Source organism: Protopterus annectens, chromosome 16.part0 (assembly GCF_019279795.1).
Source record: "Protopterus annectens isolate FY-2018-M chromosome 16.part0, PAN1.0, whole genome shotgun sequence".
NCBI lineage: Eukaryota > Metazoa > Chordata > Ceratodontiformes > Protopteridae > Protopterus > Protopterus annectens.
In genome coordinates this window covers 725,758,235-725,780,993 of record NC_056750.1, presented here as the reverse complement: position 1 = coordinate 725,780,993, position 22,759 = coordinate 725,758,235, and the positions used below count along the sequence as shown (strand labels likewise).

At 35.9% G+C, this 22,759-nt stretch overlaps 1 protein-coding gene across 4 annotated transcripts in view; it reads right to left on the bottom strand.

Moving 5' to 3' along the window:
- The window catches only part of BRINP1 (BMP/retinoic acid inducible neural specific 1), a 1,471,690-nt gene that overhangs the window by 482,046 nt on the left and 966,885 nt on the right, over positions 1-22,759 (bottom strand). For all 4 annotated transcript variants that reach the window (XM_044058041.1, XM_044058038.1, XM_044058040.1 and 1 more), the window contains exon 5: positions 12,281-12,386. In XM_044058041.1, the coding sequence (XP_043913976.1) occupies positions 12,281-12,386 (106 nt within the window). The remainder of the gene's footprint in view (positions 1-12,280; positions 12,387-22,759) is intronic.

Here is a 22,759-nt window from a genome sequence, read left to right as displayed (position 1 = left end):
TACTTCTTTCAATCTCTGTTTTCGTATAATCAATATTAAATTACACGTTTTAGTTGCTTCCTTTAGATATTTGATATTTTTGTCCTTGTAATACAAATATTCAATATTATCCATATAAACCTCCTCCACTTTTCTCATTTGTTCAGAATGATTAATTTCTGTTGATTTACCCCATCATTTGCCTATTCCCTTCCTTCTCTTACATTAAAAAAACATGTTCAATTGTTTCAGATTCTTTAGAAAAATGGCATACTCATTCTTCCTTCTTTTTATATAGATTATCATCTTTTACAGGTAATTTCTTTATCATCAGTCTCCACAGAAAGTCTAGGCATTCAAACATCTTTTACATATTTTCATTCTTGCCTTTATAGCCTTAACATTTTATACTTCCAAATATTTCTATGGATAAATATTATACAATTTAAACATAATATTTTATACCATAACATTCTCTCTCTCTCTCTCTCTCTGTTGTATCACATTAGATTTCCATAATAAAGTGTTTTCTTGCTATATCTTAATTTAATGTCAACATCCTGTAATTATTTTAAATATCTGAAGCATTTGCCATTCCTCTTTATATTTTTCTATTATATTTGTAACTAATCCCTTATCATTTTCTTTCATCCATTTAATTAACTTATACAAATTTAAAGATGACAGAAAAACTATAGGATTTATCTATCATAGTCCTCTTTCCTCTTTAAAAACAAGATTCCCATATAAAAAATATATATTATACATCTTTTTCATATTCTAGTGGTAGACTGAATATCCCTAAGTAAATAGTTCTTGATATTAATACTGAATTTATTAAATATACTTTCTTTACATAAGATAATTTATATATTTTCCAAAAATTACATGTAAGATTATTTTTTTCCTATGTTGTTACTTTATATCTCATTTACGAAAATTTATACCCAAATCTGAAATAGTCCCATTAGCACATATAATATCTACTATTACACCATTTACTCTAATGTTTATTCAGTTGTAAACCTACTTTTCCCAGATATTCATTCATATTGGTTAAAGATCTCATCCTTCCCTCTATATTTTTTGCAACTACTATAATATCATCAGCATAAGATAACATGACAGGAAATATAATTCCTTCCTTCGTAACATAACGTAATGCTTTTTTTTGCCTACTGATAAGACATGATATAACATTCATTACTAAAGTAAACATTATACTACTAATGGGCATCCTTGCCTTATTCCTGTTTCTACTTTAATCCCCTCACTTCAACATACATTCACCAAAATTTGGATATCATATTGTTCATAAGCTGTCAGACATACATTTTATCATATTACTTAATTTATAGGATAATATATTCTATAAAGTGTCATGCTGTATGGTGTCAAATATTTTACTTATGTCACATATAATTTTAACTTCTTCATTTCTAATCATCTATTATTTCTTTAACTAATAACAGTTCGACTACTTCTTCCCTTACTACTGTATATTATATATATTTTTTTACTTTTCTGCGTTATTTTCATAAAAAATATAATCTATATTATTGATGACTACTGTTTTCCAGTTCTGTATATCATTTTTATCTCTTTTTTTCTGTATAAGCCTAATTATTTCTTTAAGAATTCTTTGTATTTGAATCCTTCATGTAACCATTCATTAAGTAATAGAAAATAAATATTTCTTGTTTTCTATTAACATACATCTATGCATTAAGTATTCTATTCCATTCTATCACATCCTGTTGCTGAATTTATGTTGATCATAGATACTATCTTGCTAATTCTTCTAAACTTATTTCCTTCTGTAAATATCTGTCTTGCTCTTTCATATTTTAACCTTCCAATACCCCTTTTCCATTTCCATATTTTTACTAAACATCTTCTTTATGTATTACTTTACTATTATCCTATTTTTTCTTGCTTAGTCTATATCAAACCTTCTTTATATTTCATGTCTCTCATTATATACTATTTTCTTCTTTTATAATCTGGTCTATACATGGAGCCACTTCCTCTTTTTTATCTTACAAGATATATCCTGTTTATAAATCCAATTTTTAACACATGTATTTCATTCTCTAATATTATACTCTCTATTATTTGTTTCCAAATTTTATAAATCCTCTTCATTAATCACCTTCTGTCTATTTGTCTACATAACATTTTTACAGTATTCTTTAAATGCTAGCCACTATTCTGACCAATCTGTATAAAACCCTCTTATTTTTGTATGATCATCCCCAAGGTCATTTATCATAAAGTTCCCTGTTTCACTGCATTTATTTTCATTCAATCTTTTTATTCCTTTTCCTAGCTATATATATATATATATATATATATATATATATATATATATATATATATCCTTCTTCTCCTTTTATATGTATCCAAATAGCTAAATGATCAGAAAAAATGCTTTTATTATCCCTTCTTTAAGAATATCAATAATTTTGAATGTCATATATATATATATATATATATATATATATATAGTCGAAACCACACAACACCGACAACCACATCACCGACAAGTCCATAAACACGAAACCACACATAACCATAACAATTAAAACAAAACACATCCCCATTCCACAAACCACACACACAACACAAGCACACCAAAATAGAACCATATATATATATATATATACATTTTATGTTCTCCTTTCTTATATGTCCATTTATTAGTTTTCCAGTTATTTATTTTCCCACACCTAATAACTTTTAATATCTTTGACATCGTTATTTTTCTTTTTTTTCTTTTTTCTTTCTTATATTGCAATTAAAATCTCATGTCATTCTTATATCCGTGTTTATGTTAACATATTATAACATTTTTTGAAACATATTTTCTTTCCTTGCATGCAGTTTAGGCATACACTGAAATAACTCTATATACCTGTTTATTCCATCTCTATATATATCAAGAATTGTAACCCTTCCCACTATAACCGATGTCACATCCAAAATTTTAAATGTTGCGTTACAAAGCAATGCTATTCCTGAACATGTATCCTTTCCAAAATTCCAAATAATCATGTTTCCCAATAACAGCTCAGTCTATAAAGCTTTCTTTTTCTGTTAAAAATCTTATATCTTCTTGTACAATGATATCCACATCCAAATTGCATTCCTATCCACTCGATTGGAAGACTTTACTGTCTTCCCCTATTTCTCCTTTGTTGACTCTACATTAAAGAACTGTGGTGAAGGTGCTACTACCTTCTCTCTAAAACATCAACAGACTCCCTAGAAGGCTCAACTGCCTTCCCTGCTTCTTTCAACATATCTTCCAAAGGCTCCTCTCAGTTTAACATCTCAAAATCATCACATCCATGTTGCTGTGCTTCCCTTTCCTTTTCTTCCTGCTTCGCCGAGTCACCACTGCACCCAGAATGGAGTAGATATTGTGAATGTATAACAGGATCATCTCACTCACAAAACGAGTAGGGCAAGTTCCCCAATTCCCTGGACAAATTTTCACCAGTAGTATGAATACCACTTCAGTGTCTTCCTTAAAAGGAGTCTACTAGCCCAGTGGGACTAGCCTGGTCAAAAAAGGACCATTAAATAAATACATAAACAAAATAAAAATATTCAGGTAAAATGGAGTACGCCATATTTGAATCCAGCCTGTGCTGTATATGTCACAATTGTTCCTTAAATAAAGCAATAAGTATGGTTACATCCTTCAATCAGTGACTCTACTATGTTGCAATGCAACAATGTTACTAGGTTTAGCAACCTTATAACTTTAGAAAAGAACACTTAATTAATGCCTGTCCTAGGCAAACTGCTATATGAGGACCAAGGAAATTTGAAATTGTTCACAGAAAAAGTTTCTAGGACAAACAACAATGGGGAGATTTGAGTATCTTGCAACTTATGCAGGAGAGAAATGATTGTGTTCATGAAAACTACTGGATTTAATAAGGCGGTAAATATTTAACACACCTGAGCTGACATGATGTTCAAGAAGAAATCTGAACACTTATTCCCCTAATGATGTGGACATCCTATCCTACAAAAGGGCCTCACTGAGACAGATGCCTGGTGTCAAAGCCATGGCCTCAAGCTCAATGCCAAAAAGTGCATTGTCATCCCGTTTGGTAAAAACTCTGTACCCATGAACTACCACATAGGCGGTAGTCTACTTAACACCGAAAGTGTGATAAGAGACCTTGGGACACAGGTGGACAGTAGTCTCTCCTTTGATAATTACATTGCCACAGTAGTCAGGAAATCCTTCTACATGACACACCTCATCACAAAAGGTTTCTCATCCAGGAAAAAAGAGGTCATTGTTCCCCTCTACTCATCACTCATTAGACCCATTATAGAGTACAGCGCCCCTTTTGGTATGTACCTCACAAGACATCTACAACAACTGGAAAGGCTGCAGACATACCTCACAAAGAGGATTACTGGCCTCAAACAGATGCCCTACACAGACTTTCTCAAAAAACTCCAGGTTTACTCTGTCACGTATCGCCTACTCAGAGGCGATCATTGCCTAACATACAAAGCTATGTCAAACCCAGAGCTGTTGGACATGCTCCACGTAAAGAAATTCCAATCCCTTCGAGCTACACACTCTAGGGATGTAAACCTTGTCACCACAATAAACAGAACATGTTGGAGGGATAGATTCTTGTCCCAGAGACTTCCCATACTCTGGAACAAACTACCTATCTATATCAAACAAAGCTGCTCATTAGCAAATTTCAAGAAAAATCTTGATGATTAGATAGGAGATAGGAAATTCACCCCGGGGATCACTTCTGTGGCTCTGCTTGACAGGGGCACAGGAAAATAATTTTCTTAGTTGGCAAAAGCCAGGGTACTATTTGGCTAGGCTTATATAGGCCCTAGGGCCAATCGCCTAGTACCTACCTATGAACCTATAAATATTTTTACTATGCTTTTCCATCCAGCCATCCACAACCCACTTTCCAATTTTTGCACATGGCGTTGGGGTGTCACTTCAACAGTGACAATATTGTACAGCCAAGGTCTACATGGCTGGGTGGCTAGCCCTGCCATGGTAGTTCTTCCACATCACACATATGCATGCACATTCACACTTACTACCAATTTAGAGTGTCCAATCCACCTATTGCATGCCATTTGAATATGGGAGGAAACTGGAGCAACAAACACGAGTACCTCCGACTTAAAAACACCAAACTGTTTAGCAAAAACAAATATTTTGGGTAATAACCCTTCTTCAGTGTTAAAACATTCCATAAGGCAAGCAAAATTAATGAAACTGCATTTGTTTTCTGCCCAAAACATGTTTTATACTAACAGCACTACTCAAGACAGTTTTTAAATCAGCTCTTAAACTAAGTATCCAGCTATATTTGCTATTCTCTAAAATATTGTTCATGACCCCCCCCCACAATATGCTTATGCACCATGTGTATAGCTCTAAACTTATATACATGACTAGAGTCAGTATCCAAGATATGCTTGCATTTGTTTGAATATTCTTGCGTATGTCTGACTTATGCTCAGTGATACATTCTCTAAGTTTCCGACTACACTTCCCAACATAGAAACAAGAACACTTGACGTAAGTTGCGAGATATACAATATGTGTGGTACGACATGTAATATAATAGTGAAAGGTGTAAGTTCTTTTTGTTACTGGATGAATGAATGTATCACTATTAGCTCACAATGTTCATATAGCAACTGGAATTTAAACAGGGGGAGGTCCCAAGTTTATTAGTTATTCTATCATTACCAGTGGCCCTAAACTCTCTGTAACGTAATATTTTAGATTTTTGCAGTTCTTATATCTAAACCTGGGTCTATTATCCAATAGCTGCTGCAGGTCAGGCATAGCCCTTAAGATGTTCCAATATTTATTTATTATTCTCTTCACATCAGCAAAAAAAAAAAAAAATATAGAGAAAAAAAAAAAATATATATGCATAATGAACATTTATAACAAATTGAACAAAATTGAATTGTTATTGTTGTTAATACAAGTATTAATTTCATACATATAGAGAGAGAAAAGCTATTATATTACTTTTTTGGATGTAAAAATTAATAAGAATATGAATCTATTAGATACTGGTGTCTTCCCCCGTGCTTAAATTGTATGTGGTTATATACCTGATTCTATCATTATGTTTAACCATATTAGTACTCAGTTGCTGACTCCCTTTTTCTTGAAAAAATAGTTTAGCTATGGTGCCCTGACTATTAAGTACCTCATTCATTATATCCTCTATAACATCTGAATTATATCCTCTTTCCTGAAATTCCATAGCCATTAACTACATCTGTTCTTTACATTTCAGTTCATTTGTGTTAAGCATACAGACTCGAGTAAACTGACCTCTCATGACCCCATCAAATATATTCGGCCCACGCATACTTTTTCTATGTATACAGCAATTAGTATGCACTTGTTTTCTCTAGACACCAGTATCTAATAGATTCATATTCTTATTAATTTTTACATCCAAAAAAAGTAATGCTTTCTGCTGAATAAGTCATCTTCAACTTTAAAAAACCTGTTGTGCTGTTCAGATATCCAACATATTTGTTGACACTTTACTCACCCCCTTTCCAAATTAAGAAACAGTCATCAACAAAACGTTTATACATCAAGATGTTACTACTTAAATCATTTCTATTACTAAAAAATAAACTCACATTTCCATTAATTAAAAACTAAATTTGCATAGGTTTTAGCCATGGCAGCACCAGCAACTTGCAAATATGGTTGATTATCAAAGATAAAAATTTTCTTAGTCAAAACAACCTTCAAAAGCTGGCAAATATTTTTCACTTCTCTAGCTAACATACCTATGACAACACAAAGGAAGTTGCATATGGCATTAACACCGTAGTCATTAGGTATTACAGTAAAGAATGAATTAATGTCTAAGGTAACAAGTAAAAAATCAGTTTCAGAATTAGTACAATACCACTCGTAAAAACTTAGTTAAAAAGTCACCCGTGTCCTTTATAAAGTTTTGACAAAAAGGAAGATATATACTTAAAATAGTTTGCATGTAAATGGAAATAGACTCAGTGATCTACCCACTTCCTAAGACAAAAGGTCTCATTGGTGGGTGGGTCAGAGATTTGTGAATTTTGGTAAACCATAAAATTGTGGTATTATCGGACATGGAACCATAAAAAATTAAACAAATCAATAGTTACATCATTTTCTATTTGCATTTTAAAAATTAACCTATTAACATGCGTTATACACTTTTTTACATCCATGAAGATAATTCTTCAAAATGTATTAACATCAGATAAAAATTCATAAAAAGAGACATTATATCTATCTTTATTCATAATTATTATAGCTTCCTTGATAATTACATCTTGGTTAGCCTCCAATTCTCTGAGTACTTTCTTTTTTCTCCAGTGATAAATTGTACTTTTTATTTTTAATTCCAGTACTATACAACTCTCTAAGTTCTCGTTCAACCACATCATGGAAGGCAGATACAATGGGGCAGCTATTAGGAAGAAAGACACTTGACTTTTTACATACTGACCTACCAAACCCTTGTGGATCCTTAAAAATCAACTTTAAGCCAAGATTCCTCATAAAGATTTTTAAATCTATCAAGGCTTCAGTAATAGTGTCAACTGAACTAGGTATGAATTTTAAACCCTTATTTAGCAATACAACCTGCGCAGTAGATAACTCATAGTCTGATAAGTTTATAATGCCTCCTATTCCAACTGCTTCTGCCGAGCTGACTTGTTCTTCTATTAACTTTCTATGGGTAATATTGTCTGAGAGACAGGATTAATGAAACTAAAGCAAATGAATATAGGATGAAGCTCAACTGTTTTTTATTAACGTAAACATCTGCGCTCACTTGCCATACCTCTTAAGTCAAGCAAGTTAAATGTAGAGTGCAAACCAGGGTTCAAAGCATATAGATAAATAGGAACAACAGGGAATAATCCATATGATTATGAAATGTTTATTATTTCAAGTGTCACTGGTAAATGTGATAAATTCTGAATAATGTAAGAACAAATATTTTAGCACTGAGATATGTGATTCATGTATATATTGCTATATGGGGAGCATCAAAAATCAAAATGGGACCAGTTTTATTTTTCATACTTTCATGAGTAAGTACCAAGCAAACCGTTTGCAGACCTTTACCTGCCTAGCCAATAACCAGACAGTGACCAAAGGTCAGAATCAAACCTTGTATCTTGTGTCTATAAGGTAAATACCAATCCCTAACCTCTATTATATCAACCCTCAATCACTTCCTGAATCCAGATATGCACTTACTTGTACTTATCCTAAACATTTTTCAGGACTACAGATCAAACTATATACCAGCTCTGCTTATAAGAATGTCTTTGGAAATATCATACAAGAGTATATCTGACAGAAATTCAAAACTTTGTAGTGACACATGCTGCACAGGTTATGAAATGACTGAAGGATGAAGGATTAGCTGTCATTTATTCTATAACACAAATAAGTTTACTTTCACAAATAGTTTTACTTTACATTTTTACTTCAAAACAACCATGATAATAGCATTCATTTACACACACACAAACATACACACACACACACACACACACACACACACACACACACACACACACACACACACACAACATATACACATGATTTATCAGCCTAGGTATGCAATCACTTTTTTTTTTTTTTTTTATAATTTCTAGATACCCTTTATACTTGGTACACAACTAATACAGGATTTGTAAGTGCACTGAAAATAATCCATAAAGTTACAGTGATAACACCAAAAGTTTTCATTAGGGGTATCTACAAATACTGATAAAAATTGTGCTTCAAAAATCTTTGATATACTGATTCAAAAAGAGCAAGTAAACTTAAGAATTTCTGTTCAGAAGAACATTTGCTTTCCTGCAGTCTTATCTGGTACAAGTCATATTTGATATACGGTTTCTTTACTTCTTCCTTCACTTTATTGCATATTTCAGAAGAAAGCTATAATTTTCACTGCTTTGATTTGACAGCTTTCATTAAATCATAACTGCTCTGATACGAGTAAAATGTAAAGAAATTCTCTTTGAACTTTGATGGTGAAAAAAATACTGTGGCAGAAGTAATGCAAGTTAAGATTCCATTTGTGTTATTTATAGGCATCTGACATTATTGAGATTTACAAACAATGAATGTTGTCACATCATTCTGTGCAACAAACATCTACTTATCTGTAAGTAAATACTGAGAGCATGTAATATACGTGCCATTACAATAGGATATATAAATTTATTCATTGGCTATGGTTAAAATTGTAGTCATTGCATACGTCGGACTTGAGCCGAAAAATGGTTTGCTGAAATCAGTGAGCTATCCTTGTCAACAAACAAACAAATAAATATATACATTCTCATTGTTTTACTAGTAACTTCATAACAACAATCTGTGGAGTTATTCCAATTCTAGGTACAGCTATATGTATTTTCTGATGATTATTTATTATGTGTTGAATTCTCAAAATATCAAATTAAATCAAAATACTTGCTTGTTCATATGCATATGCTGGTGAGGGGGGAAGAACAGTTTTAAATTAATGTTTACCATCAAACTGTGACACACTTGGGGTATCAATTCAAATAAATAGACAAATGCATTAAAAACATATCTACCATTCTAAAAAATATAAGGGACTGTAGGCTTAAATGAGCATAACGTTCTGTGCTCTAAGACTACAATATCTCATACAGGGTGAACCAATATTTGTTCTGTTTTAAATGATCAATACTTATCTACATTGGATTGACACCGATTTGGGAATAAAACATAAATGGGGTATGGGGCATGGGGCATGGGGCACCCCCCCACACACACAGACACACATATTGTAGTGCAGGAGACTTGTACTCCTTAAAAACATTACTTTTTTGTTAACTTGCATGATTGCATAAAATTACTTTTAGCCTGAGCACATTTCTTTAGGATTTAAGTGTACTTGAGAAACTGTTTTCTGAACTGTTTCCAAGCACATGAATTTAAAGCAAGTTTGATTTCAGTCAGTAACAGAAAAACTCTACTACATGTAGATACTGTTGGAATTATTGACCCAAATATTCAGTGAGCCTGTCAGAGAAGCCTTGTTTATTTAGTGGTATTGTATGACAATGTCTGCTGTCGAAAGGCTTTAACTAAATGGAAAGATAATACTCCAAAAGGCTTGCATTGACATGTTGCAAATGCATGGCATTGTACAGCAACTACAACTCTTATTTTCTTAAGTGAAACTGCAGAACAAGAAATAATTCAGGTATTTTTTAAATTCAAAACACACTTGTGTATTAATTACAGATCTGCGGAGGAGATTATAAAAGCAAAGGCTTTCTACAGAGTAACAACCACCTGCTTGAGTCACAACACTTAAAAAGCTTGTGCTTCAAACCATGTGCACTTTTAAGGAGGGCACAGCATATCAGGCTTACAAATGATGAAGCTGTGATGGAAAGCAACAGTGTTTATGTCTATCAACACATTTCATGTCTGAACTATACTGCATTAATGAGAAAATGGCATTTTACAGCAGCAGTTATGGCTGGCGACATAAGACCAAAAAAAGAGCACATTTGTTCTTTGATATCTCAAACACTGACATTGTTGTCTTTCACCGTAGCATACAAGCACAAAAATCCATTCAAAGGTGGCTTGCATCTACCCTATTACTGACATAGAAATCATATACCAGACGAAAAGAACGTATGTCAATTTCTTTACCTGCGATGCGGTGTTAAAAGATGGAAAATGTGAACTATAGAAAAACAAACTGCAGTAATGGAATAAAACCTATTCCAAGATGAGCACAACCACTGTAAACATGGTTTGCTAATGCTTGTGAACTATAAAAAAGCAAACTACAGTAATGGAATAAAACCTAATCCATGATGAGCACAACCACTGTAAACATTGTTTGTTAACGCTTTTCTCTTTGGAATCTAATCTGTGATGTCATACTTGGACTATGCAAGTAGCAGGAGATGGATTTCAATTGCAAGTTTGAGGAGGATAAAGGTACTCCTTGCTCTATAATTGTTTAAGAGCAATTAGGAGGAACTATCCACTAAGCCTCAAAGTGCTATATCTCAGAGAATTCCCTCTTACTTAAGGAACATCAGTACTTGGGTTAAGTAATGGGGTAAAGAGGGTGGGGTTGCGACCATGCAAAAACCGCATTTTATCTGACTTCAGGTTAAGTATTCAGTGTTTTGGGTCGCAGAATACTGAGTCTCACAATTCTACTAGAGAACAAAAAATCTGTCATGTACTTGAACTGGGGCAGCAAAAATAAAGGAACAATGATTAACACATCTCTTTTTGGCACAATCTAAGAAACTGTTCTATTATCTGTCAGGGCTTCTGTGTGTCAGACTTCTTTGAAGACAAAGGAGTATTTACTAAATATTTGTCAGCAAAACTGGAGAAATAGTCATTTATAGTCTGCGTAATTATGGTGCATGGCTATATGTAGAATAAACACACACATTCTCAAAATGTAAAGAATTTCCTATCAGTAATAATGCAATAACAGTAATATACCGCTCTACCTGCCAAAGCTCATTCTAGAATACAGAAAGATGAACAATCATAGTAGCTAAAATAGTCATAGAATGACTTTGCAATCTAGTTCCAGAGTCACTGGACACAGTGCCAAACTATTACCAGTTAAACTTTATATTTTCTCCCAACTTCTGGAAGCTTCTTTTCTGTCCACTCATGATTGGTAAGAAATAGTATAGGACATGCTACTACTATGTCAGAGGTGTGGTGTAGTTATTGACAGGAGTCAGCTTTACATCTGTGTCCAGCTGAGACTGTATGGAGTAAATATGATATAGAGTATGTTAAGGATACATAAGTAGTGAACTAGTTCCGAATGGTTTAACCAGCGTAAGAATCTTAATGGTGCATATATATATATATATATATATATATATATATATATATATATATATATATATATATATATATATATATATATATATATATATATATATATATATATATATATATATTTTTTTTTTTTTTAAAATATATATATATATATATATATATATATATATATATATATATATATATATATATATATTTGGGACACATCCAAGAATTTTCCAGGCTTTGTGAAAATTATGTTCTTGACAGATTATGAAATTTTATTAGACACAGTAAATATCTAATATCACTCTAAAAAAAACTCAGTGATATTATCAAAACATTAAGCTGACATGTAGTTTATTCCAGTTTTCAGACATCTCTTACCTTGTAAATGTAGTTTGCTCTCTGGGCTTTTCAACAAGACAGAGCTTACGGAGTCCAAATTGTCATAGCTAATGCAACCCAGTGGACCTGTCCTTGTCTCAGTGACCTGTAACAGAAAGATGAAAATGTTAAGATCATGAACTTTCCTCCCATGATAAGATGTGGAAGAATTTCATATTATCATGTAAAAGACAGCTATGCAAACCCACTATGGAAATGCAACTTTCAACGAAAGTTAATTTATGGATGGCCATGAACTGACCATATTCATTTAAACAACACTTCCTTTTTCTTCTGTTAATACAGATGTTCATTTGGTCATGTCTCAAACTGAAGACTGAGCAGACACTCATACCTATTTTATTCCAATATCTTTAGGACATGTTAAAGCTTTGGAAACTAGTCGGCAGAGCTTTGTGATAAGGATTTGTTAATGGTAAATTTAATTTATTCATTTATTTGACATTTGTTTAAATGAAAGAAATATAGAAATTGAGAACAGTACATGAAACCTGCTGCCTTCATCTTATGAGAACAGCGGGTGAATGATTATTCAGATCTTTATAAAGAAACATGGAACCATATGTCAGAATTAATTTAGGATTATGACAAAACAAAGCTGTTTACAAGAGCTGGGCTAGACAATTCATTCCTTCCTTCATTCATTCATTCATCAGTATCAGTGGCATAACAGATAGCATACTCATCTCTAATGCAGAAAGCCATGGGCTCTATTCCCAAGGTGGGCAAATCATTTGCTGACACTGCAGTGCACATAAGAAGGGGTGCTTTATTCCTGAGTGTCGTCCTTTGGGTGAGACATTAAAAATGAGCACCCATCTGCCTGAGTTGGTGCTAGCTCAGATAGATGTAAAAGAGTGCATTTTCCCTAGTAGTACAAATACCACCTTGGGTCTCCCCTGAAAAAAAGGCTGCTAGCCTAATTGGACTAACCCAGTCAACAAAGAATGACTAAATAAATTCAGTCTGATGATCCTCTGAATTAATAGCAAGTGCAGTAAGGCACAGCATTACAATAAATGCATTTTTTACAGCATGTTACATCCTCTCACAATACCTATCTCTCTTGTTTGCATTTAGTGACAATTGAGCAACAAATAAAACATTTGGAAAGAGGGAGGTTAATAGAGTGATTAATGTTAGAGCCTGACACCACTTTAGGAAGAAAGGATAGACTGATTCTTAAGAACACCCTATCCTTACGAAATATTAAATAGGCAGGCTTAGAGGATAAAGCTCAAAGGTCCCAAACTCTTCTAGATGATGTTATGGCTACCAGAAATATAGTTTTCCAAATCAAATATTTCAAATCACATTTTGTAGCCAGTTCAAATGGGTCAGGGCCTGTAACATTCAATTCGCATCCCACGGTGGAGTAGGATCTTTAAAGGGTGGTTTGAGTAGAAAGGTTCCTTTTGTGAATGCTTTACAGAGATGTGAAGAAGCCAATGTGGAATTGTCATCTCCAATATGAAAATTGGAAATGGCAGCTAATTGAAACTTAAACATTGAGGGACTAGCTCTATCATTAAAAACAGAGGCCAGGAATTGAAGAATTTTAGGTATTGGTGCTGAAAATGGATCAATGTCTTACTCCTGTGCCCAAAAAGCAAACCTTTTTCCATTTGCTCTTGTAAATCTTTCTAGTGGAAGATATGTGGAAAGGCAAATGAATGTGATGTAGTGGGAAAGAGAGCTTGGGTTGTCTAGCTATCAATGGGATTGGAAAAAATGTGCGGTCAAATTTAGGGCCAAAATAGCCACATAAATCAGGTTTGTTGGGAGAAACAGAAGGTCTGGAATTGGATCCAGAATATAATATGGATAAACTAGATGAGGTCAAAGGAAGGGAAACGAAATTTGATGAGGCCGATAAGAGGCAATGAGGATGACTGTGTTCTTTAATAGAGTTTCCTTCTGAAGAAACTTGTTAATAGGAGGTGATGGAGGGTAGGTGTAAAGGAAACCGGAGGGCCAATCGTGGAGAAGATCATCTCTTGGTGACTCCCCCAGTGGGGGGATTAGGGCAAAGAACCTGCTGCACTTGTTTTTGATGAGAGATGCAAACAGGTTGCAGCACAGCTGGCCCTATTGGTGGGAAATCTCTTCTGCCATTCTGTTGTTGAGAGACCACTCATGTAGTAACAAAATGGACCTGCTCAACTTGTCTGCTATCATGATGGATTTCCTCAGTATGTGTATTGCTAGCAGAAATCAATTTTTAAGAGATCGCTCATTGCCATACTCTCATAGCTTCTCGACATAAGGGGTAAGATCTGGTTCCTCCTTGTTTGTTGATGTACCATACTACTGACATATTGTCTGAACTGTAATAGTCCCGGAAGGGAGAGAGTCTTAGAATGCCTGCAATGCAAGGAGTACTGCTCTCATTTCCAGTACATTGATATGCATGTTGGCTTCTTTGAGGGACCATATGCCTTGAACAGTCTTTCCCAAGAAATGCCCCCCTCCCACCTGATCTGGGAAATGTCTGTCGTTACTAAGGCCTTGGGCTGAGGGAGGATGAATAGACAACCTTATAGTATTTGATCTGAGTGAATTCCCCACCAAAGGTAGAATGGACCACTTGTTTTTTAATGTCCATCGAATAATTCTCATATGGTATCGTGCTAATGGAATAAGAACTATCACTGTGGACATCGATCCCAAGGTTTGTAAAATCAGTCAGGCTGACAGAGATGAGTTTTAAATTATTTTCTTGACTTGGAAATGAATAGTTTGTACTCTTGGCAAGGGGAGAGAGGCTGTCATTGTCATTGATGTTGTGTTGAATAAGGCCACTATGAATTCTCACATTTGACATGGTTCCAGTTAAGAATTTTTGTGGATGACTGTAATTCCTGGAGTGGAACAAATCTGGAGTGCATAGTCTAGAGCTACTAGAAGATGCCTGATCGAAGTGGTTAGAAGACAGTCATCTACATACAAAACACCCAGAATCCCTGCAGTCTCAGGTGAGCTGCTATTACTGACATGCATTTGGTGAACACCCTGGGGGCTGTGATGAGACCAAAGGCCAGTGCTCCAAATTGGTAATGACTGACTCCTAGATGGAACCATAGATAACTCCTGGATCATCTGTTGATTTTTCTGTGATAGCACACATCCTTAGATCTGTTCAGCACATCTAATCATTCTTCTGCAGGTAAGGCAATATGAACTGTACCATGACCATCTGGAACTTGGTATGCTGAACTGATTTGTTCAGATTGCTGCGATCCAAAATTGGTCTCCAGTCCTCTGTTTTTTTTTGGCACTAAAAAGAATCTTTAGTAAGTTCTGGATCCCTTCTGGTCTGAGAAGATGTCTTGGATGACTCTTTTTCCTACCAGCATTTTTATTTCTAGAGCTGTTGTTTTCTTCTGACTGGACAAAACATCAGGAAGAGAAAAGGGAATTATATAACTTCTGGAAATAATCATCTGCACCCAGGTATCTTTTGTAATGTCTAGCCAGGATCTCTGCTGCAGGGATAAGTGACCCATGACTGCCTCCAGAGGTGGGCAATCAGTCCTCCTTTCAGGAGAACTGATACGGTCTATCTGAGAACCCTAGTTCTATGGGCCTCCTCTGTTGGATGGACAGTGCGTTTCATTAGAGATCTCCCTCTGCTCCTGGGGAAGCTAGCTCTACTTGAATCATGGAATGGACCCTGGCATTTCCTGAACCACATTTTTCAACCACCACTTTGATTCCTCAAAAATAATCTTTGAGGAGTCAAAAAATGTATGCCCACTGCAGACAGGGTCTTACCATTTTGTTTACACTGGAAGAGTGTGTCTTTAACTTTGGGGCCAAATAACAAACTTCCATCAAAGGGAGCACTGATGAAGGATAACTTGAAGGGATCTGGAAAATCACACAATTGCATCCAAATGAGCCTACTGATGGAAATGCCTGAACCCGCCGTCCTTGAGGCTCCTTCAGCTGCATGTGATATGAGCCTTGTAAGGTCACCAACTCTGAAGCAATAAAAATCTCAGAAGTACAGGTCCTAGACAGAGAGATTTTGAAAGTTATTTGATCAAATCCCTCTGTAATCTGGTGAAGTGTGGCAAGTAATTCAGGGGCATAAGTGCAAAGGTCACTGATGCATACGCATGCTTCCTAAATCTGTCTCCTTTTTAGGGGGATGAAGAGAGGAACTCTGTTCTGCAAGTTCCTTCTTTGTTGCTGCCGCTATGACCATAACATCCACTGGTGCTCCTTTGCTCCAAACTCTCTTCACTTTGTTGGTGCCAAGATCCTACCTGGTCTCTTGGAGATTGGCTCAACAGAATCAGGCTCCCTCCATGCCTGCTGAGAGATCAAATCAATGAGCACATCAGTGGGTGGAGTACCCAGGAAGTAGATGGGTCAGAACCGAATGGCTCCAGGCTCTTGAGGAGGAATATTGGTAGACCAACCATCCCTTTGTTTAAGGATCTCTGAAATGTCTCCGAATGAGAAGTCATCCAGTGGTGATCTTGGGGACTCTTTCCGTTTATTGAAATCAATATCTTCTGTGACCGACTCCTGAGAAGAGTCCAAGTGCCTCCTTTTGCACTTTCTCTTACCTTCTAGGTAGCCTGGTGACTTTGGGATGGCTATCCCTGTGGAATAAGATGTTGAGACTTAAGGCTCAAAACACAAAGGCATCTGTGATCCAGAGGGAAGATCTGAGAGGGAGGAACCATCTGTCCCCTGGAACAGAACACACTCTCTAACACCTCAAATGCAAAATGTTCCTGGGAGAAGGAAGCCATTGGAGCTGAGATATGCGTCTGGACAGCCGGCTGCCAAAGACCAAAAGGCACACCACCCAAGGCAGAAGTCAGAACTGAGCTATTGAATGCCAAGGCTTCACGGGGCAGAGATAGCTCTGACAGCTTCTCAGCTGACTCCAACACCTCAGATCTGACAAAGAAGCTTTGGATCAGAGATCATCCAACAAGCTTGGACCCAGTGCCCTCAGAAAAGATATCGGATCCAAAGATAACCCAATCTTTGGATCAGAAACAGATGTGCAGGAAGTCTTGTATCTAACTTCTCTGAAGCAGAAGGATGGATTGGAGAAGGCACCAAGACTGGTGGAGTAGTACTAGTAAGCATCTCCAGACTCGTGGGTGTTTGAACCGGGAGAACTCCCATCTGAATTTGTATCGAGAGAATGGGAAGAAGCTATGGAGGGAGACTTTGAATAACAGCATCTTTCTAAGAACAATGATGGGAGCTGAGAGGGAAGAGGATCCAAGGAAGATGCGTATCTAGTTCTAGGTAGCTGCTTTGGTTCAGAATGAGCCAGATCCGAAGATACAGATCTGGTATTCGATGAAGTCGGATCCAAAGGATTGTCCTTATGATATGAAGTTTTTGTGTCTTCTTAAATGGTTCCAAATTCAGATCTGAAGAGCAATAAGAGGATCTGGGTTGGTCAGAATGTCTTTCTTCACTTCTTTCTTATTTGACTTGGAGGCTTCAGCTCCAGGAAGCGAGTCTCATAAAGTTGATGGAAGAAGGCTCTTGAGAATAAGTTTGTTCTTCCTGTTCATCAGTGCTCTGGGATTGAAGGCTTTACAAACAGAGCAGGAAGGCTGGAGATGGTCAGGACCCAAGCAGTATACACATAAATTATAGGCATCCGACAAAGGGATTTTATGCTCACATTTGCCACATTTTTTTTTTTAAACCTCATGGTTTCTCCACTATTTTAAACAACTAAGCACAGTGGTAAGTATCCCACTTAAGACAAAAGAAAAAGAAAACAGAAAAAAATTTAAAGCAGAAAGAAGGAAGTTCTTTTTTTTTTTCAATTATACAATATAGATATGAAGGAAAGAATTATCAACAGTGGTATGCAGCAATGGTAACGAGGGACTACAGAATGGTAAAGAAAGAAGGTAGAAAAAAATACTGACAATGGTAACAAAGGTTTACGATGAATACGTATATTAAGGTATGAAAAACATTAGTGAAAGGAAAGTTTCAAAGAGGTATATGTAAAATGTCGCTTATCTTTAAACAAATACTTAAGAGATGCACCGACCACATCTGTACACAATGATGGCAAATGGATCTAGGGTTAAGAGGAGGTCTGATGAATTATGGGTAATGGAGGAGTTCTAGAGTTTGTAGTATCCACGAGCCGTAAAAAAAAGCAGCAGAGTCAGGTCCGAGGATCTGATCCAATCCCACATGTTGAAGAATGAATGAAAATTGACAACATCAGATCTTGGAGTTTCCTCAGTTACATCTAGTAACTACTGCTAGGCAGCACTTTCATTTCTCTGGCTGTTGTGACACTTACATACAGTCACCTTGTAAAAATGTAGACATAACAGCTGTATTTATTTCTTTGTCATCTCTTGAATTAAGTATGTGCACCTACAGTATTTATTACTTCATTCATGCTGGCATGACTTCATAGACTATATGCACTAAGTAGGATGAACCTACTGAGGTTTCCATTTTTCAGAACATGGCTGAAAATGGTATAATCGGATTATTCCACATAAAAAATTATAAAGCAATAATATACAATTATCAAGCAATAATGTCACTCAATCGATCAATAAAAAAGTCGTATCAAATTAAACTGAAGTAAATATAAAGACTAATATATACGTATTACGAATGTTTATGTCTGTGTATGTGTATATATATATATATATATATGTGTGTGTGTGTGTGTGTATGTATCTGCATGCATGTGTAAACATATCTATATATATATATATATATATATATATATATATATATGTGTGTGTGTGTGGGTGTGTGTGTATGTATCTGCATGCATGTGTAAACATATATATATATATATATATATATATATATATATATATATATATATATATAGGTCTACTTCAGAATGTTGACTGTTCAGAATGCCGACTTTCATATGGCCGACACCATATGATCGACATTCCAAAATACTGACATGCTGAAATAGCACTATTTACCTACCCATAAACACAGTAAAACTGTGTTATGCAGGGGGGCAAGCCCCCCTGCACCCCCCACACCCCCTGCTACTTAAATATTCTCACACCGAGATCGCATTACAGTGCAGGAAAGGGGAATCCCCCAGTACCGCGCTGTAGCAGGATCTCCACTATCATTTATTGGCCTTTCAAATGTTCACTCATATGTTGTCGGCCATATGAGTTTCGAACATTTGAAAGTTCGAACAAATGAAGGGCTCCCTTTTATTTTTATATATATATATATATATATATATATATATATATATATATATATACACATACACAAGCATACAGATAAAAAAACACATAAAAAAAAATATATACATATATATTGATAGATAGATAGATATTTATATGTATGTATATGGATTCATGGCAACTGACTGAAGTATACTTCCCCGCTGTGTTCTACATGAATTGTAAAATGAACTGGCACCACACCTGTGTGGCCTGTTCAATCACAGCTTCATTTCAGGCTTTGTCCCTGTCGAATGGCACACTGTTGCAGTCATCCCACTACACAAAAGGGGTGCGACTATGGACCCTGGGAACTATGGCCCCATTAGCCTGACGAGTCTGGTATGTAAGGCAATGGACTGCATCATCATGGACCTAATAAATAAGGACATAGTGAGTATCTAGACTCTAGACCCCACAAAGTTTGGATTTGTTAAGGGTAGATCTTGTCTGCTCAACCTGGTGGACTTCTTTGAGTCTGTCACCAGAGCTGTGGATGAAGGCAAGGTAGTTCACACAGCCTACCTTGATCTGGCCAAGGGCTTCGATACAATTCCTCACTCAGGAATCATAGATAAACTCACTAAATTAGGCATCAAGCCCTATGCCACAAGGTGGGTTGCAAACTGGCTTACTGATAGAACTCACACAGTGAAAGTAGCATACTCCAAATCAGACTACCAACCAGTTACGAGTGGAGACTCACAGGGATTGGTCCTGGGTCCTCTCCTGTTTGGCATCTACTTTTCTGAAGTCCAGGCCAAAACCAAGGGACTCTAGCTGACCAAGTTAGCAGATGACTGCAAACTGGGAGTCATTAACTCCTCAAATTATGTTGTCATTCTACAGAAAGGTCTCTCAGAGACCAATGACTGGTGTCAGAACCATGGCTTTAAGCTCAACGCCAAAAAATGCATCATCATTCCCTTTGAGAAGAACACGGTACCCATGAACTACCACATCAATGGTAGTTCAGTGAACACCAAAGGTGTCATAAGAGATCTGGGAACACAAGTGGATAGCAACCTATCTATTGATAATCATATTGCCACTGTGGTCAGAAAATCCTTCTGTGTGGCATATCTCATTATAAAGTGCTTTGCCTTCAGGAAGAAAGACATCATTGCCTCTCTACTCTTCCCTCATCAGACCAATTATCGAGTACAATGCCCCATTTGGCATGTACCTCACTAGGCATATGCAACAACTAGAAAGACCATAATAATACCTCACTAAAAGAATCCTAGGCATTAAACACTTGCCCTATCCAGAAAGACTAAAAAAACTCCAACTTTTCTTGGTATCATATTGCCTACTTAGAGGCAATCTCTGCTTGATCAACAAAGTCATATCAGACTCAGCACTGTTAGATATGCTACAACTAAAGAAATCCCAATTCCTCTTGCCACACGCGCCAGGGATCATTACCTCAATCAATGGAACTTGTTGGAGGGACATGTTCCTAACCCAGAGACTGCCCATGCTCTGGAGTAGACTTCCATTACACGTCAAGCAGAGCACTTCACTGGCCCTCTTCAAGAGAAATCTTGACGAGTGGATGGGAAATAGATCATCTCAGTGGCCCTGCTAGACAGGGGCACTGGGAAATAACGATGGGCAGCATGATGCCAGGGAATCTTTTGTGCTAGGCTTATAAAGGCTCCAGGGCCATTAGCCTAGTACACTCCTATGAAACTATACTTACTTTGAACTTCATTCACATGTACAAAATACATTTTTTATTTTTTTGCAGGGAGCAAGCCACCCTGTGTTTCCACATACCTCTGCTATCTTGAATATGTCAAGTCTAAGATAACACAATACTGGAGACAGACAAATATCAGACTTCCACTAACTGTTTCTAAACTGTATATCAGTCACAGTTTCTTTAATTTGAGTAAATGCTTTTGGCTAGAGAACACTTTGACTAACCATGGGTAACCTAACCCATGTATGCATACATAAAGACAGGTGAAACGAGACTGTCAATTTTCACAGTACTGCATGAGAACAGTAATCCTGGGATGCTTAGATTAAACAACGTGCTTACACATTTTGACAGTTGCACAAATTTCCCCCTCAACAAATCATTAGAGTGTATTTACCATTTCTATTTCCAGCTAAAGTGCAGCAGACGGGCAACATATGCACAGAACTACTTCATTCTAAAATGAATGTTGAGTTACGCTGTCTTTGTGTACAACTCTAAACTGGCACATGCGCTTTTTTTTTTTTTCTGAGCTAATAACAGCTCCGCTGCACATGAACTGACATCAGAGAATGATGAAAGGCTGACTGTTTCACAGGGAATGAGTTCAGATACATTGAAGCCTATCGTTACTGACAAACCCAAAGCACTTCTCTAGCTAACTTAGCTAGCAGACATAAAAGTATCAGAGTCATGAGCATACGAGTGTGCAGCCATGGTAAAATACTTTCATTTTTTGAAGTGATATTTGAAGAACTTAGAACAAATACAGATCTGTCTATTACCTGTCTAGAACTGCTACCTGTTAACTTGAAACAGTCCAAACCAGTGCTAGGATTATGGCAAGTCCATGAACAGATCAAAGATGAACATTGTCAGGCTTTGTGCTTCGAAGAAAAGGAAATACTTTCCTGAAATTTGGCAGCTGTCAAGAATGTCGTGGCTTCTTTTTTTCCCTACATTTTAGTGGCCTGAACAATTTTTAACTGGAATTTGTAAATCTCAGTGATTTTCATTGACCTTTAGTTTGTGTTTGAATGCAAACATTCACAGGAATTATATAGCCAATCAAATTAAATACCTCTAACCAAAATAATTCCAGTATGTTCACAAAACTTAAAAATTAACAGACTAGAGTCCACAGATCTGCATTAAAATTTAGCTTTTATTTTCTCAGATAAAAAGAAAGTAGTGTTTCAGCACATCTGCCTTCTAAGTTTCTAAATATAAACAAGGACTGCCCTATTTAAGGGATTTTTTTTTGAGTAGCAATAAAAAAACCCTCTGTACTATGATCTGTCACTCTATTTCTCTTCTGAAGAGGAGCACCAGGTGCACATAAAAAAATCATTTCATAAAAAGAAAAAAAATACTGCAGCAGACTGTTTTCTAAATTTATAGCAAACAGCTTTCTCTAGCTTAAGACCACATGCAAAGCATTTTAACAAGTGCTTCACTCCTGACTACAGAAGTAGTATTGCAATTTATTCTGCAATCAGACACATTAACATCTTCTGCCTGAAACCC